At 39.2% G+C, this 18,390-nt stretch overlaps 2 protein-coding genes across 10 annotated transcripts in view; one reads left to right on the plus strand and one right to left on the minus strand.

Annotated features, from left to right (window-relative positions):
• thoc2 (THO complex 2) overlaps positions 1-4,516 on the plus strand; it is a 27,148-nt gene extending 22,632 nt beyond the window's left edge. Inside the window, exons 34-39 of one of the 2 annotated variants that reach the window (XM_085175903.1) lie at positions 1,875-2,000; positions 2,139-2,205; positions 2,308-2,453; positions 2,550-2,626; positions 3,298-3,344; positions 3,442-4,516. In XM_085175903.1, the coding sequence (XP_085032029.1) occupies positions 1,875-2,000; positions 2,139-2,205; positions 2,308-2,453; positions 2,550-2,626; positions 3,298-3,325 (444 nt within the window). In that variant the 3' untranslated portion in view covers positions 3,326-3,344; positions 3,442-4,516. Of the gene's footprint in view, positions 1-1,874; positions 2,001-2,138; positions 2,206-2,307; positions 2,454-2,549; positions 2,663-3,297; positions 3,345-3,441 lie in introns of both variants that reach the window. The other variant, XM_085175904.1, reaches the window with a different exon arrangement.
• Positions 4,517-5,500: 984 nt separating this feature from the next.
• The window catches only part of LOC146509674 (glutamate receptor 3-like), a 78,717-nt gene continuing 65,827 nt past the window's right edge, over positions 5,501-18,390 (minus strand). For 3 of the 8 annotated variants that reach the window (XM_085175908.1, XM_085175909.1, XM_085175906.1), the window contains 4 exons: positions 16,694-16,941; positions 15,842-15,956; positions 9,029-9,277; positions 5,501-7,007 (listed from right to left, as the gene is read on the minus strand). In XM_085175908.1, coding sequence (XP_085032034.1) covers positions 9,032-9,277; positions 15,842-15,956; positions 16,694-16,941 — 609 coding nt within the window. In that variant the 3' untranslated portion in view covers positions 5,501-7,007; positions 9,029-9,031. Of the gene's footprint in view, positions 7,008-9,028; positions 9,278-10,172; positions 10,494-15,841; positions 15,957-16,693; positions 16,942-18,390 lie in introns of those variants that run through there. The other 5 variants (XM_085175907.1, XM_085175913.1, XR_014876615.1 and 2 more) reach the window with 4 other exon arrangements.

Here is an 18,390-nt window from a genome sequence, read left to right on the forward strand (position 1 = left end):
ATATGTATATATATATATGTGTATATGTATATATGTATGTATATATGTATATATGTGTATATATTTTTTTTAATTTTTTTTTTAATTTTTTTTTTTTTTTTTTAAAGATGGTTCTAGTCAATTGCAGACCTTTAAAAAAAAAACATGAAAAAGCCATAAATACCAAACCGTAATGCCCCTGGTTTTGAGGTTTTTTCTGAAGTTTACCACATCTCTTAACTGACCTACACGACGTGCCAGATTTAGTATTCAAGCTGATAATTTTTGAAGAAACACATTTAACCATGACTATTGCTTGAGTTTGTTGAGTTTGTGTGCACAAGATTCAGACAGTCTGTTTTATTCCTGTGAGTTAAACATGAAAAATGCTGCCATGTTCAGGTTTTGTTGAAGTATCTGGATTGTTCACCTCTTTTTATGTCAGCAAGGGCAAATTAAATACCAGACAATGGAGATAATAACATGAAGTCCCAGCTGGCTGTGTCCTTAAAGATTTATAACTAGTATATGTAGCATTACACAGTACACTTTTATAATGAAAACCATCAGTTACTGAGTACTATGTGCTCTTATAGGGCCATATTTCTTGTTGGACAGCAATATTTTATCAAGACAAAGTAGATATAAACCCAGCTGACTGTAACAGGTTTATATTTTTATTCATAAATATAAAGAATCTGTGAATCTTAAAACTTAATCAACGCAGATTATGTTTTATTAATTAATAGTTATTCATTATAAAGAGTTCAGGATAACATTTTTTCCTACTCTGCCTCTGAGCCAGTAGATTAAACTACCCTCCAACTTCAAATTAAGGTAATTTTATTACTTTGATAGCCTAATGTATTATAACTAATTTATTAGGGGATTTCTGTTTCATATTATAAATCTATATTAGTGGAAAAATGATAACTGAACTAAATGTAGTGGGATATGCTCTGCCCTGTAGGCTCACCCCAGCATGCTCCAGGCATCACTGCTAGAAAGGCACTGCAGCTACCTTTGGGTTCTTCATATTTAAATTATTCAAACATTTTTATGAAGGACTTTTGTTGACATGTCAATGAGGAAATACTATCTAAGAAAAAACTACTTAATAGTGATGGTACATTTCAGCCAGTTTGCTTCACAAGTTAATCCACCAGTGGAAACCTGGTCAGCTGCTAGCCAATCAACTTGCCTCATCCACGTCATTGTTGGCCCCAGGCCACCAGTGATGCCTGTATTATGTTTATAATGTCAGCCTTTGACTTAAGACTATAAGATGTGTTCGCATGTCTATGTATCTAGATTCATAAGCACTTAATCAACATTTGTGCTGTAACTCCTGTATTGAAAGACGGTGTAAGACTTTTTAAACTGCTCTGAAAAGTATATTTCATAGTTCTCACTGAAAGCGAATCCCTTGCATGTTGTGTCAAACATACCTTTCGGGTTATGTAATAGAACTATCAGACTGAGTGTCAGTCATACTGCAACAAACAAATCACAAACTAACTTGACTTTAAATTAGTTGATAGATGTTTTTCTCCTTTGGACTCTTTCGTTGTTGTTCTCATAATGACAAACAACTCCAGCTTAGTCTAAATGCAGATCTCAGCCCACTCTGAGCCACTGTGAACTCTTTGTTGAACAGTTAGTAGTCACGTGTCACATGACTGAACACCAGTCAGTGTTTGGAAGTATGTCATCAATGTAGAGTGATTAGGAAAAGCACAATAGTAAATACTTTTCTACTTGATTTACCACCATTGTGGGCATATTTCCCCCCCTGCAGTGCTGTATTATGTTTAAAGTTATACTAACACTTAACATAAAGGCACTGCTGCCTGTTTGAGTTGTTTTGTTCTATTCATATGTAATTGTTCTTCCAGCACCACATGAACTTCAATTCAGTTGCCCGGTCCAAGAGCAGAGAGAGGGAGATGGAGAAGAAAGACTCAGAGAACACACAAGGCCGATCCAAAGAGAAGAAAGAAGAGCGGAAAGAGCGAAAAAGAGTCAGTGTCTAACCGCCTCATCAACTATGTGAAATGGATTTTTTTCAGATTTAGTTTTCAAATTAGATGGAGAGGCAGTAGCAACAAGGACATAGTTGAAATATTAGTTATTATTAAATCATGTCATTTGTCTATCAGGACCACACTGTCAACGACCGTGAGACGAGCCAAGAAGCCAAACGTAGAAAGGATGAGAATGGGACCAGTAAGCGTTTGTTTTTTGTCTTTAAAAGGATCTGAAAGAGCTCTCAGCCAAACAAGGACAACATAAAATAAAAATTAATGTAAGCCAACATTTTGTTCTTAGATGCCTCCAAAAACAGCAAGAGCACAAGTCCTTCCTGTGACTCCCCGCTGTCGGCCGAGAAAGAGAAGAGCAAAAGATCCAAATCATCTAGTAAAGAGAAGGCCGACTCTGTGAAACCCGAGCGGACGTCCTCTGGCGGCAAGAAGGTCAGACTCGGTCGCTGTAGCGCGCTCTCCTGAGCCGTCGACGAAAGGACTTTCTCGTCATTATTTACATTTTTTCTGTTTCTTTTTGTGCTGCAGGAGTCCAGACATGACAAAGAGAAGTCTGAAAAGAAAGAGAAGAGGGACAGCAGTGGAGGAAAGGAAGAGAAAAAGCAATATCCTTAAATATAAAGCGACATTTCAGTGTGAAGGTGATTTTAATGAACTCTTCGTAAATTGCCGTCTTTATTTCAGACTGTAAATCCCGACCGGTGTAGATGGAGTTAACTGATTTAGCCAAATACACAGTTTTTATCAAGTTAAGTAGCGTTTCAAAGATACTTACAGCTGTTTGCGGCACTGAATTTGTTTTCTATTATGGGATAATTGCGTTCATTTTAGTATATTATGTGTCAGTACAAACACTCAGATCCAATAAGGATTGCAGCAGATGCCACATTTACACTTACAACCAAGCCCCGCTGGCTTGTTTTTAACTGGCAGAAAACTAACTTAACCTCTGCATTGAACTGTTTGATTCATCTTATTTGAACATTTAATGGTCGGCTTATTTCCCCTCTGTGACCTCATATTTCTAGGTGGACATTTCAAAGAGCCAGTGTGCCAGTCCCTTTGCTTATACACCTCATATCAGGCAGGCTTAGACACACTTGCAGTTAGTTGTGGGTTTCTTTTGCCGGTGTATTATTTAGAGGACTTCTCAGCACTGCAACGCACTCATCTAACAACCTTTAAGCTTCTATGCTTAAAGACTTTTCTCGTCACTACATTTGTATGAGTAGGTGTTTCGTCTTTGAGTATTTCACCGTTTCCTTAACAGTCGTACTCATAAATCCTCTGACAAGCACAGATAATGTGCACTAATTAGTGAAGGTAAGACACATACAGTTTCTTTGTAAGTGGCTTTAACCATTGCTCCGTGTCTCATGGTTTGTTCTCTTCCTCTTCCTTTTCAATCCACGTGCTGCAGCGGAACTGGAGAAGCTGTGCTTTTATCTGCAAGACATCTGCAACTCCATCTGGTGTTAACCCATATTCTTTTTTCTTTTTTTCTTTTTTTTTTGGCCTGATTGGCTTTTTTAGTTTTTTCTTTTTGTAAAAATTCCACCTCAAGTCTTGTTAGTTCTACTCATCTAAACTTACAGATCACCTCATTATTTTTCCAAACAACGGTAAACCAGCGGAAACTTTTTTTTTCTTGGTGAATTTGTATCCGTTTTTTGTTTTGTTGTTTGTTTTTTGTTTATTATTATTATTTGATATGGGCGCAACATGCTGCCGTAATCACAGTGTTATTATCCTAATTAGAAATGTGGTTACTGTATGAAATGATCTCTTGGTTGCATCTGGTCATAGATTCAATAATCTTATGCTTGAAAATGTCTACTTTTTTGTACAGTGTCAGGCTTTTGCTTTTTGCTTGTTTTATTGGAGTTAACATGCTTTCCATGCTCACTTACCTCATATCTTTTTGAGATACGTAGATACTTTTATTTATTTATCTCCACCTTTTAACCCGAGTAAGACGGTAGATGTGAGTAAAATGATTCAAAGAACCAGTTTGTATATTGTGTACAATAATAAAGAGGGTAACATGAAATTCACATCATGTTATTTCTGTACTTCTTGTTTTGTTTTGTTTTTAAATGTCCCATACAGCTCTTTTGTGTTTTTGGTTTTTTTCCCCCCTCGTGTTAAACAGGTTTTTACATAATTTATAAAAATGTCAGTTTGACGTTGATTCAAATGTAGAATTGTAAAGGAAAAAAATCACACACACAAAATCTGATACTCTGTACTCCAAATACGGCTGTTTCAAAATGACTTTTGGAGATTTTATCTGCTGTACTCAATGAGTGTAAGCTTTTTCTCTCTTTTTTTTTCTTTTTCTTTTTTTTAAACGACAACAAAAACAATAAATAATAGTTTTCCTAGTGTGTCAGTTTGATATTGTGTCTATCTTCCCTTCTTTTCTTTGCCATGAATGTAAGAACATACATAAGGAGGATTATCTGCAGGCCAGTCACTCAGCTGGGTTGGGGGGGGGGGGGGGGGGATAAAACAAACAATTAATTTACAGTATTATACTTTAAAATAGTCAAGTGTATAAAGAATTGACTTTAGATTTTAATTTTTTAAGCTACTTCACACTGACCTATTGATCGTTTAAGCATAAAAAGGTACAATTCAAGGGATGAATCAGTGATATGTCTACATTAACAGACAGCTTAGCAAAGCTAAGCTTTTAAATAGTATCTTTAGGCACAACATCCATCTGTTGCATTTTTTTTAATCCATCCATGAACACAATTTGGAAGACATAAGATAATATTTTGCACCAACAATGTGATTCTCAAAGAGCTTTTAGCCTGCTGGACAAGTGAAGGATCTCTGAATCAAAAAATATCTGCAGATGAACAATATCTGAAAGTAATGACCTAAAGAAGTAGGAATTTGTTTATTTTTTTAAAGCCTCAAAAATGTTCTTAATGGAAGAGTGGCTGTCAGGAGGCCATTCTTACAGAAGGAAAACAGAACAATCTGAGGTAATAACAAAAGAACTGGACTGAAATATCAGTGGCAACAGATCTGATGGAGTGACGAATTACTTTTGTATTGTCTGACAGTATACAGTGCCTAAATAAAATTGTATTGAATGCTTCAAATTCTGAATATATACAGAAGAGGTCAGGAGAAACGTGCAACAGTGACTACAGCCATTTGTAACACATGGCGGAAGCTTTGATGTGATTTATGCTGCATTTTAGTCAGTGGTGTTGAGGATCTTGTCAAAAATGATGCGATACCATCTGGAAAGTGCAGAAGAGAATTGGGGCAACTGGGGGGAAAAGACATGCCCAATTTTGTCTTTTACCAGTGGCCCTAACCCTATTCCACAGTATTGACACATATATGTGTGCATGTTTCAATACACTGCTGCACCTACTTGCCATTTTACAACACTGAAAAAAATAAGCTTTTTTTTTTTGTAGTGTAATCTGAAGGATTCAAAAGATAAAAGACACACGTAAATATAAACCTGCTTTTATTAAGGAAATGTAATAAAATCCTTTGTACATGACCCCTCCACAGAGGTTCACTGTGTCCATACATGCAACTCTCATGGTAGAGGTACTGTTACAAATGAACTGGAAAAACTAAACCAAATCAGATGTCATTAACAGACACTAACTAAACCAGGGTCAATTTCGATCTGCAGTTTGTTTAAAACTATTACCAAATTCACATGCACTTTTTTCTGGGGAATAAAAGGATGAGAAAGTCTGATATACTAAACAAATGTAGGCATACATTGTTTGTAGCGGTTGTAGGTTCTTCCCCCCCCCACTATTCAGTATATAAAAATTTCACTTATACAAACAGACAAATGTTTCATTCGTTGCTCTTCCCTCAATGTACAGTTTCACCCCTCTGCATAATGCATAGACACAGAAAGCTTTTCACGACCAAAGAAGCTATGGTGTGTTATCATTTACCAACAAAAAAGAGATGTTGAGAATCACAGCTGCAGATACTGCGCTTGCATGAGAACAGCTTCTAAAGTGTGTACAAAGTGTAAACCATAAGCTCAGTTAAACCATTTGAATGTTCGGTTTACATCAAAAGGGGTCACCTTCCTAGCCTCTAAAGTATTTATGAATCTTTTGATTTCAACAATATGGCATTAAGTGATCAAACACGGGCCTCATTTCAATAAAAGAATCGCTTCTTTTCAAAGAGTGGCAGCTGAAAGAAATGCAGTCGCACAAAGTCGATTCAAAACAAGCATCTAAAACAGATTCAGTCGTATGTGACGTCCAGCTGGCTTTGAAAATGACACCACCTAAGCTGTTTAAGATGACCACTAATTTCACATTATTGATATTTTCCGAGTAAAAACCTGGATTCACTATTGTCAGTTAAATTGATCTTAACCCTAGTGTTCGATTCTTGTCCTAGATATTCTGATACACTGAAAAAAAGCCTTATAGTAAAACAAGAAAATGACTTTACTTCACTAAATATAACATTTATCCAACTTAAGAGTTCACCACAAAAATATGTCTGTAAAGGATTCAAATGACTAAATAAGTAATCCAGGATTTTGATTTCAAATCATGGCTTTTTTTTTTCTTTCTTCTTCTTCTTTAAAATAGAAAACAACTGAAATTACAACAGTTTGTTTGTCATTTGAAACAATGTTTTGCCCTACTTCCACAGATTTTTTTATTTATTTATTTTTTATTTTCAAGTGAATTAAATTTTTAAATTGCATTGCCATGATGCAGAAATGCTCCATAAGGCACTACGAGAGGCAAATCCCATGTTTCCAGAAGCAAAAGTCCTGTTGCAACATTGCCCTCTGTTAGTGTGATGGGTTCATAACCCAAAATGAGCACTTGTTGACTTGTAGGCTTGTGTCCAAGTTGGTGACAAAGAAGGCCGTTGCCTCCAGGACGCCAACCACGGAGTGTCGGGGTCACACAGAGTGGCAGTTTCCATCCAGGATCACCGGCGGGAATCGAAACAATTCACCTGTGTGAAGCCAGAAGATGTGCAAAAGAGTCAAATGAAAAACTGCCGTGTGTGGGTATTTAATTTCAGCTTATTTGATTCAAAAGACAAGATTCCCCTGCTGCTTCACAAAAGTGAGTTAACTACAGAAAATTATTACTTCAGGCTCATCAGATCTGAGGGCATCAAACCAGCTGCAGTAGGTTAGGTAAACTTGATAAAATGTTCAATTTACTTTAGATACTAAGCTTGGTAATCAACAATCAGTTACGGATTAGAGTCAAGCAGAGTGAAATATTATGAAAAGAAAGGTGAGACTGAATTGAATGTGTGTTAAAGACAGACTGTATATAAAGGAGGGATGCAGCTAATGTGACATCAGCAGTGTTGGGATGTTACTTAAAAAGCTGCTGAATTACTCATTACTTTTCATAAAAGTAATGCAGTATGTTACCTAAGTACCACCTTGAAAGTAATTCATTACACTACCCGTTACATGTAAAATGACCTGAATCTTACTTTCAAAATTACCACTTAACAATATAAACCTACAGGCTACACTGCCACACCAACACAAATCTCTACTCCTATGAAGACACGCATACGTCCATCCATCCATATCCTTCTGCTTATCAAAGGCCGGGTCACGGGTGCAGCAGCCTAAGCAGAGAAGCCCAGACCTCCGTCTCCCCAGCCACCTCCTCCAGCTTGTCCAGGGGAACACCAAGGCGTTCCCAGGCCAGCCAAGAGATATAATCTCTCCAGCGTGCCCTGGGTCTGCCTCAGGACCTCCTCCCGGTGGTAAATGCCCGCAACACCTTACCCAGGAGGCACTCAGGAGGCATCCTTATCAGATGCCTGAATCACCTCAACTGGCTCCTTTCGATGTGGGGGAGGGGAATACTCTGAGCCCCTCCCAGATGGCTGAACTTCTCACCCTATCTCTAAGGGAGAGGCCAGCCACCCTTCGGAGGAAGCTCATTTCTGCCACTTTCGGTCGGCACCCACAGCTCGTGACCATAGGGGAGGATGGCGACGTAGATTGACCGGTCCATCGAAAGCTTCCCTTTTACACTCAGCACAACTTCACCACAATGGACCGGTACAGCGTCCACATCACTGCAGCCGCTGCACCAATCCGTCTGTCGATCTACCGCTCCCTTCTTCCGTCACTCGTGAATAAGACCCTGAGATACTTAAACTCCTCCACTTGGGGCAGGAGCTCATCCCTGACTTGGAGTGGGCACTCCACCCTTTTTTGGCTGAGGACCATGGCCTCAGATTTGGAGGTGCTGATTTTCATTCCCAACGCTTCACACTCGGCCGCGAACCGTTCCAGTCCGAGCTGGAAGCCATTACCCGAGGAAGCCAACAGAACCACATCATCCACAAAAAACAGAGATGAGATTCCGAGACCAACCAAGTGAAAGCTTTCCGTCACTTGGCTACGCCGAGAAATTTTGTCCATAAAAACTACGAACAGAATTGGTGACAAAGGGCAGCCCTGGCGGAGCCCAAACGACAACACACATACAATTTTTATTTTATTTTTTACAAGCCGACAACACAAAACGAATATGAAAACCAGCCCAAAAAGACACATTGTTTCCACTGTAGAAACAAACAGTAGGTAGAAACGGCCGTTACAAGCCTGACTGCTCATCACTGCTGCACCTGCTGAAGTTCAGGCTCTGGCTGCTGAGTGGGGTTAACATGTACTCAGCTTTAATATCACTGACAGACGAAACTGAGGAACACGGCAGACTCACACACTCCATTTTGACTTTGCTTTGCAGGAGCATTCACCCCCTGCTGGCCACTAGTGTATGTTTAGGAAGATTCACTTTTCAGACTTGGAAGCGTCCATCTTTTATATACAGTCTATGGTTCAAAAGGTTTCCAACTTCTTATTTTTCAAACAAAAAAAAACCTCGAAGCAAGTTTAAAAGTTGAGAATCATCTGAAGACAAAACTTTAACATTTCACTTATATGTGACTTCAGTACATTTCTAAACAGGTTATGGTCACAGTAAAAGACATACCCTTTAGATTTTCACACTCTCTGTCCCATAGACGTTGTAGCCTTCACGGTACGTGGCAAAATTCTGGGTGTTTGCAGGAGGGGCCGGCTTAAAGTTTTGGGCATTCTTTGCCAGCTTCAGTCTTTTGGTTTCTTGCCGTGACTTATAGCAGAACTCTATCAAAGCCACTGTCATAGCCAGGCCAAGCCCTCCGACTAGAATATAGAAGACTCCTGCCACGTTGCTCAGGCTTAGTGCACTTGTCTTGTCCTGGGGAAGGTAAAGACCTCCGTTAAGACTTCTTTTAACTGGCACTTTGAGGCTGACCTCATATACACTAACATAAACATACCTACACTATATTTACACCCTGCTGCGCTATGACTACACAGAAACTGTTAGGAGGCTGCTAAATCTGTCTATAAATCCCTCTGAGGTATGGCTACCTAAAAATGAGAAAAGTTGGAGCAACTCAAATCTGTCTAGGTTCTAGTCTCAAGTTATTTGTGCTCTAAGTGGCTGTGAAGGTGAATGTAGAGAGACTTGCTATCTTTTGCCTGTTTTATGGTCTCTTTACGAGGCCACGTCTAGCGGAAGGCGGTCGTGGTCGTACAGGTCTACAATCCTCAGATCACTATCATAGCTGTTAAACTTAGCCTCAAAAACACTGCATATGTAACAATCAAGGTGGCAAGCTGTAGAAGGTGAATTGAACCATTTTGCTGCTATTAAAAAAAGCCTAATATTGAAATTCATTTGTATGTGAGTTTTAACATATATTGTATAGTTCTAAAAAAAAAAAAAAAAAGGTAAATTCTGCTTTTTTGTTGACCTAAAAAGTACTTCTAGGATATAAATCTCTTAATTTTAATAAATTTTTTAACAAAACGTTCCTTACTCTGACACTCCATCTTTGAGACATGACTATTAAATACCATTTGAGCACTTTAGAGCTCAAATGGTATTTAAAGGTCAGTTTGGACTTTGTCAGAATAAGGATGCCTTTGGGAAATCCAGAGAAACTATTTCACATACCAATGAATAAGATCAGGAATAAACTACAAGTCTGGGTGAAAAACAGCAGTATAATGGTTTCAATTCAAATGGTATGAATTAAAAAAAAAACTTGTGTGTTCTCATGCAAAAAATTGTAATTTTTTTTAAAAAAAATTGAGAATTGTCTACAAACAAAGAAGTTAATGCAATGAGCCGTGTTCAAAGTGTAGGTGTGTGTTGCACTGCGGTATGTGTAGGGCAAACCTAGTTTTGAATGTTTTCCATGTGTTGTTGTGTGCTTTCGATGTTTGCGTATGAACATTTCGATCAAAATGCATTTTAGCAATCAGTGTAAAAAGACCTGCAGCGACTGACCTTACTTCCAGAGTCCTTGGTTCCACATTCACCCTTATCGTACCACCATTTGTTTTTCAGCTTGTCTAAGATGCCTTGTTCACTGAGTTTCAATACTGCAAGGTTTACAGGAGTTCTTCACGTGGGAAATAACATAAATAACATTGTATTATGTTATTTTATGTTATTCAACTTTTTTAAAAACTACTTTATACTGTACAAAGCGATAGAGTAGGGTCCTGGCCAACATATCACAGATAGCAAGCAACACTGCAGTATATAGATAAAAATATGACTTTCATGATCCATGGCTAACCTAGCATGCCAGACCCCACCTATATCGCTTTGAGTAATCGGCACACACTGATCACAAGAAGAAGAAAAAAAAGATTTAAACTTGCAGAATAAAGCAGCTGCTGCATAGCTTTCAGGGAATGAAAGAAAACAGAGGCAGTAATTGCTGAGGGCACATTATTATCTTTTTTTTTTGTTGTTGTTGTTGTTGCTATGGGCAGCCTTTTTGAAGTTCAGCAAGGTGGATCTAACAGGAACCCTTTCCTGACTAACAGACAAACAGCAGTCCAATTTTATAAACAGCTATTAGGAGGCTAATGTCTCACAAAATCACCCCTTTTAACTCAGAGTGACCAATCACATGAGAGGAAATTATAAAGGGATCATGAAACGATGTTGATTTATTCGTTTGCTTTGAGACTCACTGACTCCAAAGGTCAGAGTCATGATTTGCAGGGATTTTTTGTGGAAGACATTATGCTGCATTTCCTCGACTGCTAGATTTCCAGGCTTGTTTCCTTTCAGAAAATAAAGATCAGTGCATGCAATCCATCATCATCGTCCAATATATTGTTCTCACCACTGTATGTGTGTGTTTTCCACCTTGTCAAATACGCCTTGTGTTTTGCAATAATACATAAAAAAATAAATGAATATTAAAAGAACAAAGGGATCTGTAGTCCTGATCTCCAAGAAGAGCACTTTGAAGGGCAAAGTTGAGACTAGTTTGTTTGAGCGTTGAACACTATAGAGACAAACAGCAGATGCTAGACGCATGATTATAAATGCAATTGAGTCAGAGCCAATTTAACGTCGGCAGTTAGGCAGAGTTTAATATTTTCCTGAGCTGTAGCTCAGGTGGTAGAGCAGGTCATCTACTGATCGGAAGGTTGGTGGTTCGATCCCTGGCTTCCCCAGTCTGCATGCCAAATATCCTTGGGCAAGATACTAACCCCAAATTGCTCTCCGATGCATCCATCGGAGTATGAATGTGTGTGCGAATGTTACCTTAGAAAGCACTTAGAAAAATGTGCTTGTGCGAATGGGTGTGAATGGGTGAATGTACAAGTTGTATACAGCGCTTTGAGTGCTCAGAAAGAGTAGAAAAGCGCTATATAAGAACCAGTCCATTTACCATTTACCATTCCTCTGAAGCAGAATCATCAGGAAGATCCTACACATTTATATTTATAATTGTATTATCTAGAAGAAGATTTACAGACACTATGAGGATGAACAACAAACCAAAGAAATCAACTTAAGAGCAGGCTTAAATGATTTTCATCATAACTGTTTAAAGGCACCTCATTCTGCACAATGCAAACACTTTTTATGAAGCAACATCTAGTGGTTTGTATTTTGATTTTCTGGCTGTATTTATTCTCCACTTTGGTGCACTAAGAGAGGCCACAGCAGAGATTACAGTGGTAAATGTAATTAGCATAAACCGGCGAGCTGGTTAGGATAATGACTGGTTGTTATTGGCTAACATCTACCCTGCCTCGTGGCATTCTGGGTAGAATGATCTACTCAACTGAGCTGCTTTAAAAAAAAAATCTATTTGTTATAAATTATGAACATGATTTTTCATCCAGTAGGGGGAAAACATCACAAGGTGGACTGCAACAGCCTGCTGGTCATCACATAAAGAGGTTCAAGCTCACCACCAGGTGGTGACCATGTGCTTTTAAACAACAGCCACTGCCCAGACTCACAGTTTAGGAATGCAAATGTATTTTTCTGAATCTTTCCTATATGAATAAACCTAAACACAAAACGGATGCCTCCATATCCAGTCTCTGCACAGAAGCACATTATCGAAGCAGCTGGAGGCACAGGCTTTTTTGGGCTATTTTATCGTGCTTGGGTTTGTAAATAGTTTGCCCCAGAGACACACAGTTGGCTGCATTGTGGTGTGTACTGCTAAATAACTCAACCTGTCATTTACTGTCAGAGAGACAAACACTGGGAGCTGTCCCAAACCTCTGAAGTAATAGCATTTCACGGCTCGCTCCACTGAGAGCGAACCCAAACAGTTAAAAAGGGTGATCTATCAAACTGATTCACATTTAAAGCAAACAGAGATCCTTTCTACAGCAAATGGTCCAAATTAAACCGAAAGCCAAAAATACATCGCTGCCAGCAGTACTCACTGGGTTTAGTAATATGCTATAAAGTAAAATATAAGCAGCACTGCAGAATTAGGTTCTTATATTTTAAACAGATATTATTTTTATATTAATTTTTTTATACAAACATTTATATTGTCAACAGTTTCACTAATCCAATTGAATGGTGACACATTTTATACATTATGTCACAAATGTCATTATGTTTACAGACCAGCTTCCTGTTATGGGAGCCTGCAGAAAGTGAGGATTGAAGGACACACTGATATCTGCTTGAAGCTATTAGAACTGTGCATTATATACCATTTCACCACTTTCTGCCGGTTATCTCCCTTATTTGTATTTATAATTTTTAATACAAAAGATTGTGCAGCCCACCTACATACTTGACAGCTTTCAACTCTCGGATTTGCTTAAATGTTAAAAAATGCGACAGTACTGTCAGGCCACTTCCCTGTTACATGTCTTGGCATGCTATAAATACTCAAAAATGTAATTTTAACGTGAAAACCCCCCAATATGGTTCATTGTTATAGTCCACAGACGCCTGTTTTTATCTCATTTTTGATTGCCTAATTATTTAAAAGGGAAATTAATGATGCATCCGGTGTCAATTAGATTTCATTGAAATCTGTGATTATTAGGCATAATTTCCTCCAGGAATCTTAACAAATGTATGTGTAAACAGCCTAAATCTGTCTGCAGAGCCACATGTGAAATCTGTAGCTGACTTATGAAATAGGATTTTCATTGCATCAGTCCTTAAAAGAAGTATAAGCCCAACCCCCGTGACAAAGTGCAGGACTGAAAAAGAATATCACGAACACCTGTACAGGCTGTTGCAATGGAATACAACATCTTACATTTGTGAAGCTAAATAATTCATCTCCAGCGTCAGTGTGCCTCCATCAAAGAGGTGTGAGTTCACCCCTTTTGCTTATGCTTGGTTCTGTGCTAAGACATGTGGAATTTAAAATTTCACATGTTTTAGTGTTTTGTAGGATTTCATACAAATTTGCACAGGTGATTCTTTTACTGCGTGATTTAAGTGACCTCACAACTTTACCTTTCACACTCTCTGCAGGACAGGAATACAGAAAAGAGGGGAAAACATTCAAGACAGCAAAGAAGAACATAAAAAACTCATGCAAAATCCCTCAATACCAAAATAACCCACAGGAACAAATATAAAAAGTTTAAATTAGTTCAGCTTCACTGAATAAATTTAGAATATCTCAGAGTAGACAAACATGAAAACATTTTAAAATATATGTGATATGTAGTCTATACATATACATGTATGTGCTGAATTTCATTTGAGGGCTCCCAGTGATAACAGCAGTGGTCTTTACATACAATATATCTCCATATTATTGCTGAATTGCCAACACTGGTGTTTCTGAAAGTGAAACAAGGACAAAGAAATGTGGCAGTCCGGAGTGATACTGTTGCACTGATCAGCTGCTCTCTTTCTAACCGGACATAAAGGGACAGAGGACAGTTGCCAGTGAGAGGAGACGGTTTCTTTGCGTTACCCCCTCTGGCAGTATCCATATCCTGCTCACTCAGGAATGGGACGACCAGAGCCAGTAACAAGAAAGTTCGTCCTGTCTCTTCTCTCATAATATGTCAAGTGTACTGTGGTCATGATGCAAGCTGAAGAGCAGAGGCAGAGATGGATCCAGAGTCTAGATCCTGGTGTCTAAAACAAAAGATCAGGGGCCTCATTTATGGAAAGTTTGTACAACTGATTTGATTAAGGGGGGGAAATATATATATATATATATGTCATCAGTGTCAATATTTGAAAGACACTAATGTGCAAAGAAAGGTTGCAGCTCCTCTGCAAAGTTTGAAGTGATGTAAGTTAGTATGCGCGTGCACACAGTATGAAAAAGCAAGACATGCTTTACAGTAATAATTAGCTAACGTCCTCTATTATCATTTAATTTCTCTTTTTTGTTTTAACTTAACAGAGAAAGTGAGACTACATAACCTTTCAAAGACAGTGTAATGAGCTTTGAATTACATCTAGTGTGAGTTTTATCATGTGACCGATAAGCAAGAAAAGGATACATCATTGGCGTAACTTTGCGCTGAATATTGGGGGGGCGAAGATCTCGGTCGCAATAAATAAATAAATCTGGGTAAATTCCCCCATAACCCCCCTGGAAATTACGCCCCTGTGATAAATCCAGTATGTCATTGACCTGTATGTGAGTGACTCTTATGGTTATAATAGTGGGCTATTAAGGAAACGTTGCATAGTCTCACTTTCAGGGCTGAATGCATCTTCACAAAATTCACAGTTACACTTTTTAACTATTACAAAACAGTAACTTGGCGAGAAGATGAAAGCACAAATCAAATCCTCTTGCACAAATGGAGCCCCTGGTCGTATCTTACACTCTACTGTTGAAGGGTTTGCCAGGTCAGGATGGCCAGGGAAAGTTCTTTGACTGGCCTTTGATCAAGACCAAGCAAAGGTTTCTGTCAGTCTTACTCTGGATTTCAGTGAGAGGATGTCGGACAAAAAAAAAAAAAAAAAAGTTTGGATCATTAGTCGTCACTCTGTCATTAGAATTCTCACGTTTGCCTGCAATGCTTAGTCCCCTCAAGACAACGCTGTTTCCTGTGCCTGCCCTAGCGGTTCGAGCAGCAGATTGGAGAGTGCACGTACATTTTATTCACTCTTTCTAGCGTTAGTTTTAAAGAACATTCATGTTGGTCTGTAGATATAAAAAACAGAAGAAAAATGAAAGTTTCCATCTTTCGTAACCACAGACCAAAAACTACTCTGTCACGAGCACAGCTTTACCCACTGCCTTTCCTACCTCCTGCGTCACATACCTCTGGTTTATCTCACATTTTTTTTCCTCCTCCATTAGCCAAGCAAAGGGTTCCCAGTTGATCACTGTTGCATAATAAATAATAGTAAAGCCACAGGTAATGACGAGTAACTTCTAAACAAGTGATTGGCCCCAAATGCTACACTCCGTGACGACAGCCTTGCCGATTACTCTGTTCTAGGATACCCGACTTTGGTGACATTGAGGCTGACCTTAGAGTCACCTCCCCCGCTGCCGCACTCTCCCTTGTCGTACCACCATTTGTTTTTCAATTTGTCCAAGAGGCCTTGCTCATTCAGTTTTAACACTGCCAGGTTAACAGCATTTCTTGAAACGATAAAACATAACTTGTAAGAAAATGAACAGGTCCGTGAGAAATCTAATATAGAATATTAGTAAGAAATAGTGATAAATATCAATGGTTCATAGGGGGAGCACGGGAGGGACAAATTGGTAAAGAATTTCACTGGTGTGGAAGGGTAAGAAGCATTTTTACAGCAAAGAAAACGTTAAATATTAGAGAGGTGGCATGGAGGGTTACATTTGTAACTCAAGTGTGCGGGATGGGGACATTCTGTCATTGATCATTTAGAAACAAGAACATCTAGCATGCAGCTTAACATTCATCACAACTGACAGACCAGCATTGTAACTAGCAAATTAATTCGAGAAATATTTTTAAAAGGAAAAGAAAGGGGGAAAAAGAGAGGAGGGGGGGGGGCACCACAGAAAGGAGAAGAGAGGAAAGGTGAGAAGGAGAAGAGACAACACAAACGAGAGGATGGAGGGAAAGTGGCACGTGCGCACGTCGATGTGACTAATATACTGATAACCTGAAGAAACAGGAGAAAACAACAGACACAAACCAGATACGTGGGACAGGAAATCAAAAATGGCTCAATGTGTGTGATTCAATTCACATAACTCATAACATGTTTCACTCGGAGATGCACTTGGAAAAAAAAGAACAAAGGGCTTAAGAAGAAGAGGATGAGAAAAGGAAACATCAGGGTAGGTGGAATACTATAACAACATGGAGGATATTGTTATAATATCCCACCCACCTTAATGCAGAGCCTTTTGGTGTGGCCACACCGTAGCCCTTCGAGTCGAGGTTGCCGCCCACTTTCATGGTGTCGCATGGCTTCCGCTGCTCTATGTACTCATTCATAGTGGATTCGAGAAGAAAGGCAAACTTGCCCTTCGACTTTCGTACCCGGGAAACCCCGTCTGGTGTTGTCTTGGCAAACACTGAGGGTTCGGCAGATTTCATGTACGACCACATTTTCTCATAAACTGCTATTTTGGAGCGCTGCATTCAGGGGAACAGAGAGAGAAGAGAGAGACAGTTAAGGTCAAGGTGCACACTGACAGCCATGAAAACAATCGCATGAAGCTGCTGGGAGTCCGAGTTACATGATAATATTGATACAGGTCTGGACTTTAAGTATGGAGCCGGAGCTGCAAGGATGTTATCGGGATTTGTGCAAAATAACCGAGGTGTGGCAAAAGGCTGAAACTTCTGTTTCCCACATGTTTCTCATACTTTATTAGAACTCTGTCATCCAACTATAAAAATATATCAAGATAAGATAAAAGATATCAAGGCACCTCTGATGGTCTCTAATTAACAGGTTACACCTCAGTTTTTCAATATGTACTTGTGACAAGACTGTCAACAGTCACAAAGTGGCTGAGGGAAAGTTACAAGTAGTGAGTACGTGCAAGAGATTGACAGGTAATTGAATTACCTTGAATTGATTAAAACTAAACTCCCCCCATCCAAACAAAAAAAAAAAAAACACACTGGAATGAAGAAACAAGTCATTTCAGCCAAAGGACAGCAGCATGTGGATGTGTGTGTGTGCAAACACTAAAGACGGTTGATGCCAGGAGTTGCGGCCAGTTTTCAAAGGCTGGAGGGGTCCAGGTGAGCTGTGTTAGCTGACGACCCTCCTATGCCGGCCAACTGCCCTCTAATATAGGCTAGGACCGCCTCCAAGACAGCGGGAGGGAAGTCACGCTCACACAGCTCCCTGCTCCAGCTCTATATTTAGTGCACAGACATATGTAGTATCAATATTTTCATCTAACGCTCAGCAAGAAAGTAAGTGTATTTTCCAAAACTCCTAACTAGCTCGGCTCTGAATCGCAGGGAGGATAGCTGCTGCTGTGGTTATTTTCAGCAGCAGGTGTTTCGAGCTGTTACCACACCTGCTGTGACCTCACAGATTTCATCACGTACCGAGCGCTGCACTAACAGACATGTGCTGCTTGTAATTCAGAGTGGATTTACCCTTTAAGTGCAAACGGTGCTGCAGAGGTAGTGGGCTCCGTGCCAGCAGCCTGAAGTCTGACAACCTGGCAGCTCAGCAGAAGTAACATGCAGCACATGTTTGGTATCAGTATCGATAAGCAGGAGTGACCTCCGCCGCAGCAGGTCACAGCTCATCACAGTCGGCGCCATCACGGTTGAGATTTTATTCAAATCAATCTGTTTGTACATCGATGCATGGATTGAATTTGCCGGTACTGTGCATATGTAGCTGTTTAGCTCATGAGCTACTGCATCAAGCAGCAGCTAAAAATATACTGAAAACCTAAGAACAGAGAGTTATTTTGCATGTTCACCTGTAAAACAGCCAATCTTTATTCTCTTTGGCTTACAGCACTTTATTATTTATTTATTTATTACTTTATTATTTATGGAATATTATTGTTATATATATGTTAATAGCACGCCGTGTCATATAATAGCTGC

Source organism: Neolamprologus multifasciatus, chromosome 10 (genome assembly GCF_963576455.1).
Source record: "Neolamprologus multifasciatus chromosome 10, fNeoMul1.2, whole genome shotgun sequence".
Lineage (NCBI taxonomy): Eukaryota > Metazoa > Chordata > Actinopteri > Cichliformes > Cichlidae > Neolamprologus > Neolamprologus multifasciatus.